At 38.0% G+C, this 14870-nt stretch overlaps 3 protein-coding genes across 4 annotated transcripts; 2 read left to right on the top strand and 1 right to left on the bottom strand.

Moving 5' to 3' along the window:
- The first annotated feature begins 1593 nt into the window (after nt 1-1593).
- LOC145212886 (trans-L-3-hydroxyproline dehydratase-like) lies at nt 1594-5415 on the top strand. Its single transcript, XM_080081132.1, has 8 exons — nt 1594-1730; nt 1982-2131; nt 2358-2515; nt 3021-3190; nt 3394-3480; nt 3781-3896; nt 4155-4278; nt 5137-5415. Exons 1-8 carry the CDS (start codon nt 1594-1596, stop codon nt 5413-5415), a joined length of 1221 nt encoding a protein of 406 aa, XP_079937258.1.
- Nucleotides 5416-7913: 2498 nt separating this feature from the next.
- LOC145212885 (trans-L-3-hydroxyproline dehydratase-like) lies at nt 7914-12348 on the top strand. The gene is made up of 7 exons (XM_080081131.1): nt 7914-8178; nt 8352-8501; nt 9511-9668; nt 9978-10147; nt 10342-10428; nt 10858-10973; nt 12204-12348. The coding sequence occupies exons 1-7, from the start codon at nt 8042-8044 to the stop codon at nt 12346-12348; spliced, it is 963 nt and encodes a 320-aa protein (XP_079937257.1). The 5' UTR covers nt 7914-8041.
- On the bottom strand, nt 10850-14868 carry LOC145215300 (gem-associated protein 7-like). Of its 2 annotated transcripts, XR_013857251.1 has the most exons (4): nt 14674-14868; nt 12983-13198; nt 12057-12339; nt 10850-11042 (listed from the first exon to the last, which is right to left on the bottom strand). XR_013857251.1 is itself a non-coding variant. In XM_080083992.1 (3 exons), exons 1-2 carry the CDS (start codon nt 14756-14758, stop codon nt 13023-13025), a joined length of 261 nt encoding a protein of 86 aa, XP_079940118.1. In that variant the 5' UTR covers nt 14759-14868; the 3' UTR covers nt 11864-12339; nt 12983-13022. The 2 variants fall into 2 exon arrangements, 1 of the variants encoding a protein (XP_079940118.1); XM_080083992.1 differs by lacking the exon at nt 10850-11042 and having other exon boundaries at nt 11864-12339.
- Nucleotides 14869-14870: the final 2 nt, after the last annotated feature.

The following is a 14870-nucleotide window of genomic DNA, read 5'->3' as shown; positions in this document are numbered from 1 at the left end:
GTCACCAGGTTTCAAAAGGTAGTCAACACCTGTGTATTTTTCTTCGTGGTAGACAATCCATCTGCAATAAATACAAGAATGGTCAGTACACCTTTCGTCAGTCATAAACATATTGAGAGTTAGAAAGTGTTTACCTCACAAACATATAAATTTCAAGACAAGATTTTGTTAAGGTGCTGTTTAAAAAAATACTCAACGAGCTCATTCCTCTTTAATTGACGACAGAACGTTGTTCAGTCCCTGCGCACTGAGGTTATTACTTGGTGAAACTACTAACGTAATAACTCACAGTAGCCAGATCTGCTAATTACCGGTAGGTGGCACACGCAAAGTTTAAATCGCGGTTAGGGCCAGTTTTTTTTTTTAAGGTGTTTTGGGGGACCGAAACGGTCCCCCAAATTTCTCCAGCGGTTTCCCAAAAAGCAAATATGGCTATTTTTTGGTATTTAAATGAAACACTTGCGGTCTCTTAAAACTACTTAGCGGTCACCCAAACCAAACCTTAAAAAACCCCTGGTTAGGGCTATTAGTTTCATAATAATAATAACAATAAAATCAGTCTAAAAATCAAGTTTTTTATGTTAAAATTTGTCCCCGATCCTACCCCAGTTTCACCAAACATTTTAAATAACTGCGCTCTTTACGCCATTTACCGGAACATACCAAACCTGGCTACTGTGAGTTCTTATGTTAGTGGCTCTACCTTATCACTTGCAGTCAACTTAACCTTTTTCCAAAGTAAATTCGGGTCGGTTAAAGATAAGTCTAACAAAATTGTGACTTTAAAATGCTGCTGATCATTTGGTGACAGAAAAACATTTTCAGTAAAAAAAACATAAACATTTTTTCTCTACTCCAAACAGATTTGAACATGGCTGATTTAAAAGAGCAGCTGAAGGAATTCAACCGTGACGCGGATCCCAGGTGCCAAAAAATATAATTGAAGAAATGTTTGTCGAAGCTTGGTTAAATATTAACGATTCGAACTGTGCAAATCGGTCTTAATAGCAAGACTTTGAATTGTAGTTACTTTGCCCCACAGAGAAACAGACAAAAGAGGAGATGTCAAAATGAACTAAACCGAAGGTCTCATATAGGTAAACGCCGGAATGTCGGTGTATAGTAATTAGTATGAAAGAAAAGCAAAATAAACAATAAAATGTTAAAGGAGGTTTTTTGTAACTGTAAGATTAAATGTAGGAGAAATTGACAGACATTTTGGTACAAAGTAGCGATAAATTGAACAGCAGTTTGATACTGAGTTATGTTGGGCCAACTCTGCAGCTCAGGTGAGGGTTTCAACAAAATGGGGTTGATTAGTGCCTGATTCCACGTTCACACTGATTTGTGTCGTAATTTTGGTAAACCAAACGCAGTTTTTATCTAACTGGGGTTTGAGCTCGCATACAAGTTGAGGGTACTCATAGCCTAATTTGTCTTGATATATTTTATACGTATATAAGCTATTGCTGCCAGGTATAATATGTTATACGTCTCTTCACCCGAGCGATAGTAAAACAGAATTGGGCGCAGGAATGCATTTGACTTTTGACAAACACTCGGAATATATTAAAAGGTGAAACTAGAAAGAAAATGAAACTCGAAACGACTGACTATCATTGCGGGGGTTCCGCGATACGAGTCATCACAGGGGGACTCCCCGAAATCAGGGGAAGTTGTTTTAGGGAGAGAATGGAATTCGTTCATAAAAATGTCGACTTTGTTCGCAAGTAAGTTGTGTTTTAAGACTAAGTAAACCGCAATTCTTTGGTTCATTGAAAACATTTAGTGCATTGTTTTAATAAAGAGTTTAAAGACCGCTTCGCCATTCACTATAAAACTGGGGAAATGTAAAAAAGTGAAAAAAAATCACCTTTTTAAATCCCAAATGTTATCAGACAATTTCTTAAAAAATCGCTTAAAAACGAGTCTATTCGTCTGTTAACACGATAATTTACATCACAAAAAATCCTGTTTACAGACATCTATGCTGGGAACCACGCGGATTCCAAGCCATGACGGTTGTCATGCCAATACAACACGACCAATCCGTGGCCGATGGTGCTGTGCTTTATATGGCGGCTGCGATGTATCTCCCTTTTTGTGGTGAAGCGACTATATGTTATGTGAGGTCAGAAAAATTTAACCTAAGTTGAGGTACTAGGCCTACTGCAAACTACTTTATTTTATCTCAAATATTTAATGCTGCAAATAATTGGATCTCTGACGTACGTTAGTGAAAAAAGAACCTTTAATTTTTCCCTTGCTCAAAGCATGTGGTGAATTGGGAAAAACATTTCGAACTACTGATGGCATAAAATTTGCACCTCAATGAAACAAAAGAATTTCTTGTCAAGGTATTTAATGGAACACAGTTTAGTTGAGTGCAACGAACCGGAAACAAAAGTATTGGTCCAATGCCCGCTTGGTTTGGTCACGTGTTACGCAGAATGGAACAACAGAAAAGTGGGAAATGTCAGGTTTCATGGGGTACCTGCATACGTCCATTCAGTTGGTAAATAATGAAACTAAAAACAACAAAACTTAATAACTACAAAAAACGTTCGGAGCGCAACTCAAATAGGATCAAATCCTCCTATCTTTACAAAAAAACTCTTCGTTTGAGTTTTTTGAGTGTCATATATGCCGTTCAAACTCCGGCCATTTGTTAATCTATACCAACTTAAATCCAACCATATACGAGCTAACAATACGGCGGGAAAGAAGGAAAGCAGCTATAAACAAATATGGTTGTCTATATCAGACAATACACCTTAAACCAGAAAATTGTGTATAAAAAAGAAAGGACATGGCACCACGTACTCAAAAATAGGCAGAAGCTTAGTGGAAGAACTCATGGTCTAAGCAACAAAAACTGCAAAGTCATTAGGTTACATACAAATGTCCTTGCACAGAAGAATAGGTCAATTGCCAAGGTTACACTGTTGTTAGAGTCACCAAGTTTTATACATACCAAATTAAAAATAGGACACAAAAATTATTTTGTTTGTTATTTTTAGAGACGGATTTAAATCTATCTTGTGGTCTTAAAGTACGGGCAGGCATTGTGTTCAGTGGAGAGTACTACGTTATCGTATTAGAAGACCAGTTACACATCGACATCAGCAAGGAAAAGTGCATAACGTTGACGTCATGGGCTGATGACGTCACACAGGAAGCTATAGAACAAGTACCGAACACGAATTACGATAACCCAATGTTATTTTGTAATAACATTGGGACATTCGAACGTTCAAAAGTATTGTGTATTGATAAATTTTTCCGGTGTTCATCAAATAGCGCAGTTCACTTGTCCTCGTGGATGACCAAAATGTGTTGAAATAGAAACATTACAAGCAAAACCTTAAAAGTAAATATAAACATCATATGCAGAGCAAATTGCCGATCTGTGGAACAATTATCACCGACGGAAGTTTAAAGGATTCTTCTTTTCACATTATCGTCTATGAAGATTCAATGGTAAGTTAAGGAGCCTTGCTTAACTATGTGCCACAACGGTTAAAAGTCCTGCCCTTAACAACAGAACACGAAAAGTACGTCGGTGGCCAAACCGGGTTTAATGTTAGTAATGTGGTAACGATTTTTACGAAACAACACAAAGATGGAAAGGTAATTGGACTGAAAACTACCCCCTTTCTTGCTACCAAGTGTGGGGATTTATTTATTTTAGCCCAACATTTCGTCAAAAATTGCAGCTACGAAAGCCTAAAAAATAGTAGATAAATTACGTTTATAATTGAGATTTTTATTTTTTGTCAGGTAAATCGCGGATTCTGTGGGTGCGGATCAACGTGTCGTGCGACATTCGATTATTTCAACGGAAACTTGAAACTGGGCGAGTCGCGACAATACGGGAGCATAGTGACCAAACAATGGTAATTATAAAGCTCAAATAACTTGCGAAGTCGACTGATTTTAATACATAAGGTTAACAATGTTTCATTTACTTGGAAATTAGTGCAAATATTTCTGTGTTAAATCTACTCCATGTGTCGTCGTGAGTAATACATTTCTTGATTAAAATCGTTTTCGGAACATAATTATCACAGCTTGTAATTTGTACAATAATGGTGAATCGTGGATCGCATTATTGACTTTTGAACGACAAAAACAAAAGTTCCAATGTTTTTCAGTGCAACGGTCACTCCGGTGAAAGCGACAAAAATCGACGGCCGTGACGCAGTGGTCATAGAAATCAAATCCCGGGCGTACAAAACCGGAAGTCACGTGTTTGAATTTGAGAGTGACGATCCTTTGGTGGCTGGTTTTCTACCATGACAATAGAACTTCCACAGACATGATAGATTTTTTTAAAGGGGTCGTAAATACGCCAATTTTTCTGCAAATTCCAACAGCTGAAACCGCTTACCATCCCTCTCGAACCAAAAAAGAATCTGTCTGGGTTATACAGAACTTGATGTAGGTTTCAAGCTGTGTCCATTTTTATTTTTTATTAATTGTTACAGCGACTTGTGTTGCATTATTATCATGTGACGGTCACGTGATTTAACAAATACCTTTTGCAATCACATTGTTAAACGGGCGTTTCATCTTCCAACCCACGGTTCGCAGTTTTAACTGATTGAACTTACATATGAATTGGATGAAGACATCTAGGTTCGAATCCCACCGCAGGATAAACGTTTTGTAATCAACGCCTTGTCGCATGATAATGCTTGAAATCAATTTTATCGATTCAATGTACCTTGCGAGTTTGGCGTACTGTGATCTGTTGTGAATTTGCCGTACGCCATTCATTGCATTTTTTGGACATTTTTACACATGCAAGTTTGTAGCAATAAAAATAAACTTTACGAGACACCGATATTTTGTAGGCACTGCCCTGAACATTGCGAACCGCTGAATTCGGCAGTTGTGACAAATAGGAAACAGCCCGCAAACAAGTTAAATTGTGTGTGGATTAATTGCTTGTGTTAAAAAGTCAGTTAATGATTTTTTTGTTTATGATTTGCTAAACATCGACTTTGTGGTTCGATATAAGTTGTTACGGCAAGAAATGGAATTTGACTTTGTAGAAAAGTTTGTATAGTTGTATTCCTTTATAATTTGGGAATGATGTTTACCGAAATGTTTGTTAATTTTTATGATTTTTAGGCTAAGCCAGCAATGGTTCTCAACCTGCGCTACGCGTACAATAGAAGTCAGATCAAGAATTGCAACTCAACTAACCCAACTGTTCAGCCCCGAGTTGGGGCAAAACTCGTGTTTGGGCTTTCCTTCGAAATTGCTAACCTTGCTGGTTTCCAAAATATCCTATCCTGGTCGAGAAAAGTGAACCTAAGTCATGGTCTACCGACCGAACGCAGCGATAGAAAATGTCGTCAGATCGCCCGCGTTCTGAAAAAGGTTGAGAACCGCTGGGCTGAAAGCTAATACAACGCTATAATAACCAAGATGAATTTCCTTAATGAAACGTCTCGGTGAAAACAACAGCCTAGTTTGTTTACAGACGAAGCCAATAATAATTTGCAGAAGTATGTTCTAAAACAGCGGTTCCCAAACTGGGGTCCGCGGACCTTTAGGGGTCCGTGAAGCAATTTCGCGGGGTCCGCGAAAAGGTTGACGTGCCTCTATAATCTTATTTGGCGTCAATTTGTGTCACTGAATAGGTTTAAACCAAAGTACAATTAGAGACCCACTGCCTCCGTTACTATACAATAGATAGCCTTTATTGCATGACAACTACCAAAAATGCAATTGTTTGCGCACTATCGTAATGTTTTCTGTCTTGTCTGTGATGTCACAAACCGTCTTTGGATAATTGTTATGTGTAATTTTGCATACCTAATAAGCTAAACTTCTGTAAAAACTTTGGTATTGCTAAAATACACCTTCAGGCTTATGGTCTGCGAGTCCCCGATATAATGGCAAAGTGACCGTTTTGAAAAAATAATGAAAAAGTTTGTTACAATAAAAAGAATCGGCATTGCACTAGTGTATTATAAGAAACAATGTTTTTTTATTTTTCCTATAGCATTTTTTTTTTTTTCTAGGGCGCGAAATATCAAAATATTTGCAAAGGGTCCAACAGGCAAAATGTTTAGAAAAGTTTGGGAACCGCTGTTCTAAAACAAGGTAGCACGCCCTGTGTTCATGTATCAATATATTTGGATAGCAAACAAAGTTGTTGAAAAACGCAGTTTACTGCTGGTGTCATTTACTGCTGAGGGTCGATGCTCTGTGTCAATTTGTTGTAGTTAAACAAACTGGAACAATCTAGATCTAGAGGTAACAGTATAACAAAGTATTGCTCATCCAGCAGTTTTTATTATAAATAATCGACGTTTCGACGTCCTATACAAGACGCCTTCATCAGGATAATGACGTAACTTGGAGAACAAAATTCGATGAATTTTTTTTTTGTTCTCCAAGTTACGTCATTATCCTGATGAAGGCGTCTTGTATAGGACGTCGAAACGTCGATTATTTATAATAAAAACTGCTGGATGAGCAATACTTTGTTATACAGTATGCCTGGCAGCAATAGCCTATTTCTAGAGGTAACAGGTCAAAACAGAAAGTCTAACTTTGTTCGTTTAATTCTCCAGTCAGAATGTATTACGAGTGTTGTGTATCAATGGACCATTTTTCGTAGCATTACGCGTGTAACCATGTGACCCCCCACTAATCACTGATGATTTAGATTTAGCGATTTACCTGACATGAGCATTTACCGAAACGTTTAAATAATAAAGCATGTCGCTTTTTACGTCTATTTTGGCAGTTATTTTCCGTATAGTGATTACTTCGCGAGTCGGGTTTATTTCACCATGTCGAGTAAACCCATAAACAGAAATTAATGATGCCACCGAACTGTTATAAACACCGATATTGTAACATTAAATATAATAATAACATTAAAGCGGAATGTAATAATAACATTAAAAGCGGATATTGTAGCATTATTGCATAGGAAATTTAAATGAGTTTCCGTCGTTTTTCCAAGTAATTATTGTTTTGTGGTGGAAAACCTTACTAACACATGCCTAAAACTTAGGGTTGCAAAGACATGTTTGCCGAAGGTGAGTTAAATATTAACGATTTCGTGATAGCAATTTGCGACCGTGGCAAAATTGCCCTGAAAGCTAGACTTAAAACTCTTGCTACACTAAGTTTACGCTATCCTGGCAATTGTATTTTTTCCCGACGTTTCAACGTCCAATACAGGTCGCCTTAGAGTAGATACAACTAAAAGCGCATAGTTTTTACCTAATCAGTTCGTGTTACGTTATCAGGCAGGAAGTCATTAAAGATAGTAATCGTGAAAACTAGACAGCTGTTAGAAATCTCTTGAGTTGTTCAAAAATCAATTTTGAAATGTCGATTGATTGCGATAACCCATTTATGTATAATCGACATACCAATACCGTGAATCTCCATATTTCATCAGTGCGATTTATAAACGCTCCAGAGGGAATTCTGCTTTAACCAACCGTAACCAGAGCTTTATGGTACCATTGTAATAGCGAAGCCACTGTTGAACCTTAGGTTAAATATCAGCGAGCCATGACAAAAAATGGGTTGAAATCGCAAAGGCAGGGTTGGTTTGATTGAGCAACGGTGCGACGAGTAATGCTATGTAAACTGCGTTAGAAACTTGCAGTACCGTTGCAGCCTTATAACCTTGTCAGGTGCATTAAACGTTGCTATTGCGACAGTACGCTTGCAGCATTTTTGCGAGCCTTGCCACCTTTTACGTAGCGTTGAGATATTGTAAAGAAAGTGTTTCAGGGTTCGGACAAGGCCAGGTCTTTTGGATGTAGTTTTGTTGACATACAACATAACCTAATTTAAGCTGTGTCTTTGTGTGGGCTAAAACAAAATAAGTAAAAAAATAACTTGACACACATTCCGAATTAATAGCAGACAACGTTAAAAATGAAACTAAAACCACTTGGTTGCGTTTTTGTGTGGATTGGAATAAAAGTCATATTCTTATTTTGGACTCAAAAAATAAATTTTACATACAACTTGAATTAATATCAGGCAACGGTAAAAAATGAAACTTGAAACGGTTGACTATCATTGCGGGGGTTCCCCGATGCGCGTCATCACAGGGGGACTCCCCGAAATCCGAGGAAGTTGTTTTAAGGAGAGGATGGAATTCGTTCATCAAAATATCGACTTTGTTCGCAAGTAAGTTGTTACCTACTATAAAGTAGGAAAATCGACTACGTTTTAATTGTGTTGCTTTAAATGCATTTCTTCAAAATAGAGTTCCGCTTACAGTGCTGGAACAAATGGTCCAAATTGGGTTTATTTGTCCATAAACAAGATAAAGTTCTGCTTTACAAGCATACTGTTTGCAGGCAACTATGCTGGGAACCACGTGGCTACCGATCCATGACCGTTGTCATGCCAATACAACACGACCAATCACTGGCTGATGCTGCTGTGTTGTATTGTGCGGCTACGATGTATCTCCCTTTCTGTGGTGAAGCCAGTATATGTTTTGTAAGGTCAGTAAAATATTCATGAAAGGTTGGGCCACTGTTAAGCAAACAACGTGTTGAATCATTTAAAATATGCTCGACCAGAGTTGCAAGCGGGCCCGAAATCTGAGCCCGAACCCGGCCCGAACCCGGCCCGAACCCGGCCCGAACCCGGCCCGAACCAGAAAGTATAAGCCCGAAGCCCGGCCCGAACCAGAAACGTTTAGGCCCGAAATTTTTATTGACAGGCCTATCCACGAAAGCCTTGCAACAAAGGATGAGAAAGAAAAAAGAGAAAGACAACAAACACAATAAACAATAGTAGACAATGGGGTAAACAATGCGTTTTAGAGTATGGTGGGCATTAGGTCAAAGCCAGAGACTTGTTACTTAGCTGAGTGATTTTATTTAAAAAAATAGCGGACACGGAACGCAAAGTCGGGCCCGTTTTCTCACAAATACTTAAGCCCGAAACCGGTCCGAAAAGGCCGGCCCGACTTGCAACTCTGGGCTCGACGGCGTAAGTACTGGAATCAAAAGTAATTGGATTCAAATTTAGTGTTGCGAGGTCTACGACTGCCGACAATAATGTATACGGTCGCACTCGAGTATAATAAAACATATATAGGCCAATAAAAGGTCTTTGAACAACTAAACCAACTGTTTTAAGTGGGGTAAACCAACTCCAAAGAAACCCCCAAATTCACCCAAAGTAGTTGATACAGTAGGCAAAAATATTAACGTGTTAAACAAACCTGGGGCTTAAATTTTACCACCAATGCCCACAAAAGGGGTAAACAAGACCAAAAATGTTTAGCCTACAATCTTAACTCATTTTCTACACATTTCGCTTAAAACTCGCATAACATGGCGCCTTCGGCCACACAAAGTGGAATTACGCGACCTGCTGTTAAACATATTTTGTCATGAATAAAAAATGTTCAGCTGACATAACACAAAACAAAACTGGGCGTAAGCTTCACAGAAAAGCAACGTAAGATTAGAACTAAAAACCTGATAAACATTTTTTGCAAAGGTATTTGATGGAACATGGTTTGGTTAAATGCACCGAACCTGAAACAAAAGTCGTGATCCAATGCCCACCTGGTATAGTCACGTGTTACGCAGAATGGACCAATGGGAAAGTAGGAAATGTCAGGTTTCACGGGGTGCCTGCATACGTCCATTCAATAGGTAAGTGTTAAAACTACAAACAGGAAAATAAAGACAAAAAGAAACAAGCGAATCAATCCGGATATGTGTTCATTACTTTTGTAACAATTTGGAATTTACCGAAGTATATACGAGCTAATAAAAACTAATAGAAAAGCTAGAGATAAAAAGGCAATAGCTATTGATCCTCGTCATGTACAACCACAAAGATATTCAAAAACTGGTACAGTAGATTCTTCTAACTTATAACAAAATAAATCAGATAAGTGTGCTTTTAATTCAACTGAAAAAAATGTTTCTTACACAGCATCGAAATTTGAATTCTTTCAGATACCGATTTAATTCTCTCGACTGGTGTTAAAGTACGGACGAACATAGTCTATGGGGGAGCCTACTACGCTATCGTGTACGAGGACCAGTTACAGCTTGACATCAGCAAGGAAAAGTACACCACAATGACGTCATGGGCTGATGACGTCACACAAAAAGCCATTGAGCAGGTACAGAATAGGGGTCAAGTAAAAACAATACTAATATTGGCCCCACTTTAATGTTAACCACCCTTTAAAGGAAAACGCAATAACAGCCATACGGTGTTGATTTACTGGGTGTTTATCAAATGACGTATTTCACTTGCCTTCATGGGTATGAAAGGTGCATTTACCTCAAAAGTAAAATGAATCATCATACGCAGAGCCAATTGCCGATGTGTGGAACAATCATAAATGACCGAAGTTTAAAGGATCCTACTTTTCGTTTTGTCGTATGCGGCGAGTCCATGGTAAGTTGTTTACCAGCCATGTTTAATGATTTATCAGATCTGTTATAGGCGCTGAGTTCATTAATAGCACACACCAAATGTAACATCAAACCCTATTTGGGTTATTTAACTATCTTGTATGCCTTATCAAGATAGCCTACTAGCTCTGGCCCGTTTAAAACGAGGTGGGCAAACTTTGATGCAAGTGGATTTTATGGTGAAATTCTAGCCGGTGTGACAAACCCAAAAAGGTTAGATTTTTGCGAGAGAGAATAAGAAAAACTGATCTACTTCAGTAAACAGCTGCACTTTCTCCTTGAAAAAGTGTTTGGTTCCACATTAGAGTCAAGCACAAAACTGCTGAATTGTTAAAACCATCTTGTGAAACTGTAGCTAGAAAGACAAGAACAAAATAAATTGCAGCTGTAATTTGTAGATTCGATTTTTCAGGTTAACCGCGGATTCTGTGGGTCCGGATCAACGTGTTGTGCGACATTCGATTATTTCAACGGAAACTTGAAACTGGGCGAGTCGCGACAATACGGCAGTATAGTGACCAAACAATGGTAATTAAAACAAATTTTACTTTTCTGCAGACTTACCTTAGTTAAAAGTTAAACGTAGTAAATCTACACCTTATGTCAGTGGTGGCCAAACAGTGGCGTATCTAGGATCGGTTTTAGGGGGGGGGGGGGGGGCAACAGCATAAAATATATTGCGCCACTTGCGGTGACAAGTGCGCCACCTTGCAGCGACAAGTGCGCCACCTTGCGGTAGACTGTGTAGACCTCTTTGTTAGCACCTGTTGTGCCTATTCAACTCGCAATATCAACTAAATGCTGGTTAGCCTAAGGCCCTGTGAAGCCTTACTCTTGCTGTAAGTAACGAACGTTATAGTCACGATTCGATCGTGTTCATGTAACACTTTTTAACACTCGGCACAGTTGTTTCTAACAGTGGTTGCCTCTTAATCATATTGTGAATTATCTTCACTTGTATGAGTGTGACGTAACAAAGTTATTATAAAATCCATTGTAACGTCATACGCGCAGTTGGACGCCAAGTGGCCTGGATTGGCATTCATTGTTTATTGAGATGTGTGACGAGCATCAATGTGTTACGCACATTAAACAAAATAGCGCACATTGCTATTCACAGTTTTGTCTTTAATACTAAAACAGCCGGTCAAAATTTCTTGAGGGGGGGGGCATGGCACCTTGTCCTTGGGGGCATGGCACCTTGTTGAGGGGGGGGGGGGGGCATGGCACCCGCATCCGGCCCCCAGTCCTGTTTCATCCGGCCCGCCAAACACCTTGCCTGTTTTTTTTGCAAGCACCATATTTACCACTGTGAACAAGCAGTGCAACAGCGCTGGCTGCTACTAGCAGTAGCTTGTGGCAAGCGTTGTTATTTTTAGAATAAATGCCCTTGCAGCGTTATTTTTAGAACAGTCTGCCAACCATGACGTTCCTTTTATTAAATACAAGAAGTGTAAACAAGATGATGTTATTCTACTACAATAATATATATTTTAATAAAGATAGCAACCAGTTACGACAAATTTTACGTAAATCTCACTTAATCCGGCCCTCTAGTGGCAAGACAGTTGCAAATTTGGCCCTCTGGTAAAAAAGTTTGGCCACCCCTGCCTTATGTTGTAATCATCGCAATACATTTGACACAAAAAATCCAAACTAAAAGATAGAATGTTAAACTTAATACAATATTTTGGTGCTTCCTAAAGTTGATTGCATTTTGTGGCTTCAAACGACCAAAAAAAGATTCATTTTTTTCAGTGCTACAGTCACTCCAGTGAAAGCGACTAAAATCGACGGCCATGACGCAGTGATCATAGAAATCAAATCCCGTGCGTACAGAACCGGAAATCACGTGTTTGAGTTCGAGAGTGATGATCCTTTGGTGGCTGGTTTTCTGCCATGAGAAAAATTTATCTTTAATAGACAATTTTAATTGATCAATGTTGATTTTATTGTTTGTTCAGCCAATCACCTTCTATTGCAACTTGTTTATTCATACAACCTAAAATTTATTCTGATTTTTAATATTTTTATGAACACAAAAATTATAAGCTAGTGTTTACATAAAGTAGTTTTACAATATATTTTTGTAGTTTAAAACTTATATATTATCAACACTATACATGTAAAGCAATACAAAAAAATCAGTTAAATGCACCTTTTGAAGAACATCGGTAAAACAAAAAATATATATTTCCTGGTAAAATTCATGCAGTTCTAAGCGAACTTGTATGACGCACGAGTTTAAATTAAGATAAACATTAAAAATAACGACACTGGTATAAAAATAGGCATATCTGGCCAAACGAATTCCAATTTGCAATCGCCATTTATTGCAATGAACTTCAATTCGCAATAAACTGGAATAGCATGCAATGATATGCAACAGTTTGTAATCTGCTCTGTCAATGAAAACACATCTGCAATTAACCAAAATTGTCCAGAATAAAAGTTAATAATTTGCTTCCATTGAATGTTTAAGCTAATATAATGATTTCAGTCATGATCAATTACCTTAGAGTTTTGGTCATATTTACCTGGTTTATGCATAGTTTCCATAAAGATTTTGTCAAAGTTTTATTGAAGATCCAATGAAAATGAAATAATATCAGATGTTCTGAGAATTGCTTCCTTTTGAACCCCACTGGGAGTTTGCAAATCCTTAACTAGCACCTGAAGATGTTCGCTATCAATAGCAGCAAATTTTCCTTTTACTGTTGTGTTTTCATAGAGTTGAAATGTAACAATTTTATCTGCAAAAGAATTTTAATCAATTAAACTATTGTGTCAGCAGTTAAGAACGCAAAACCTCACATCTATTAGAACACAATTAACGAGATAATCAATATATCAAATTAATATAAAAAATGTTATTAACATGAGTTGTATTCAGTCATTGCCAAATGTCTACATACAAACTGTTCAATGCCACAAAAACAGAACAATTTTTATTCTTATATTGTCAAAAATGAACAAGCTGCCACTCGAAGAGTCTATTTCTTATTAGGCCACACAATTAATGATCTTCTTTCAAATAACTTCCGCTCTTGTAAGTTGTTACAATATCATCAAATATGCCCGGCTGAAACAAATATGTGTGAATTTGAAATGACTGAATTGGTGCTTCCGTTTACAAAAACAACACATTTAAATCTCACCAGGGTAAAATAAATTATTTTTTTAAATGTGTAATCTTCAAGTTTGCTTTTCCACTATTCTTCACTAGTTCTAATGCAGCCAGCCAAGTAAATTTGTGACATTGAGTCGACTCACACCACTTTGCTTTCAAGCAGCTGCTTGGCAATTGGGAATCCAGCTCCACCATGGTTAATGCTCAGTTGTTGCACCCACAAGATTTGGTAGAGTATGGCTTTTCAACCAGTGACTTCCAACAAACTTGAGTGCCGTTAGATGGCTAGTGTAGCCATAATACAGCCCATGTCTTGTCACTGGCTACACTGATTTGACCTTTACATTGATGTAATGACACTGAGCTGCCATCACTTTGGTTCCCAAGCAGTTGGTTTGTTATCGCAAACCAGTGCTCTCTGTGGTTTATGCTCAGGCTCTTCAGCCTGTTACTCCATACTAGTGAAGTGTTGTAGCCTAGCTATACTAAATACATGACTCTTCACCAGGAGCACTAATAAAACCACACAGGCCAGTCTGCAGAATGTGGCAGGTGCACACACGATTTTTTTGTAACAAAATTTTTTGCCGCCAAATTTTTTGGGTTTGCACGCACAAATTTTGCCCCAAAGGTGTTTAACTGTCCTATCTTGGCCTCTTTTATTTGTTTTGTGCCTGCTGAAATTGGTCTTGCACATGAACTTACGGGTCGTGCACCTGCGCAAGTGAATGCATGAGATCTCGTCGGGAACTGCCATGTTCTGCAGACTGGCATACAGGTAACAACTGTGTGCACTCTCTACACCTACCTTATCTTCATATCAGCAGTTCATCTTTTACATCCTGTATCTCCTTAAATTATTTTATTCCGTTTAGTTTATCAACATTTCTGAAAACTTAGATTCAAATTAGTAAGTTATGCGGACCTTACTCAACATTCCCACAACAACCATGTAAAAAAGCTGCTTCCTCTTCCATAGGGAAATTATGGTGGCAAGCTCAACACATTTGTTTTCACTCACTAAAGCAATTTGTGGTGACCAAAATAACCAAACATTTTAACAGTTTGGTATCGCAGTTGTTAGTATACAGTACTTACCTATGGCAAACAAAAGTGCTTTCAGAAATTTTTCACGTAGTTCCGCATTTACTTCTTGTTCTTCCGTAAGTCCACAGTCCTCCATTTCTTGAGAAACACTTTAATAACAACGAAAGCTGAAAATCTAAATTCCAATTTTCAATCCAAAACATTGTGCCAGATTGAAAGGGACTTTCCCTGAAGTTTAAAACCTATGA

Source organism: Phallusia mammillata, chromosome 2 (genome assembly GCF_965637545.1).
Source record: "Phallusia mammillata chromosome 2, kaPhaMamm4.hap1.1, whole genome shotgun sequence".
Lineage (NCBI taxonomy): Eukaryota > Metazoa > Chordata > Ascidiacea > Phlebobranchia > Ascidiidae > Phallusia > Phallusia mammillata.
The sequence above is the reverse complement of the archived record's forward strand: the minus strand, read 5'-3'. Positions and strand labels throughout refer to the sequence as shown.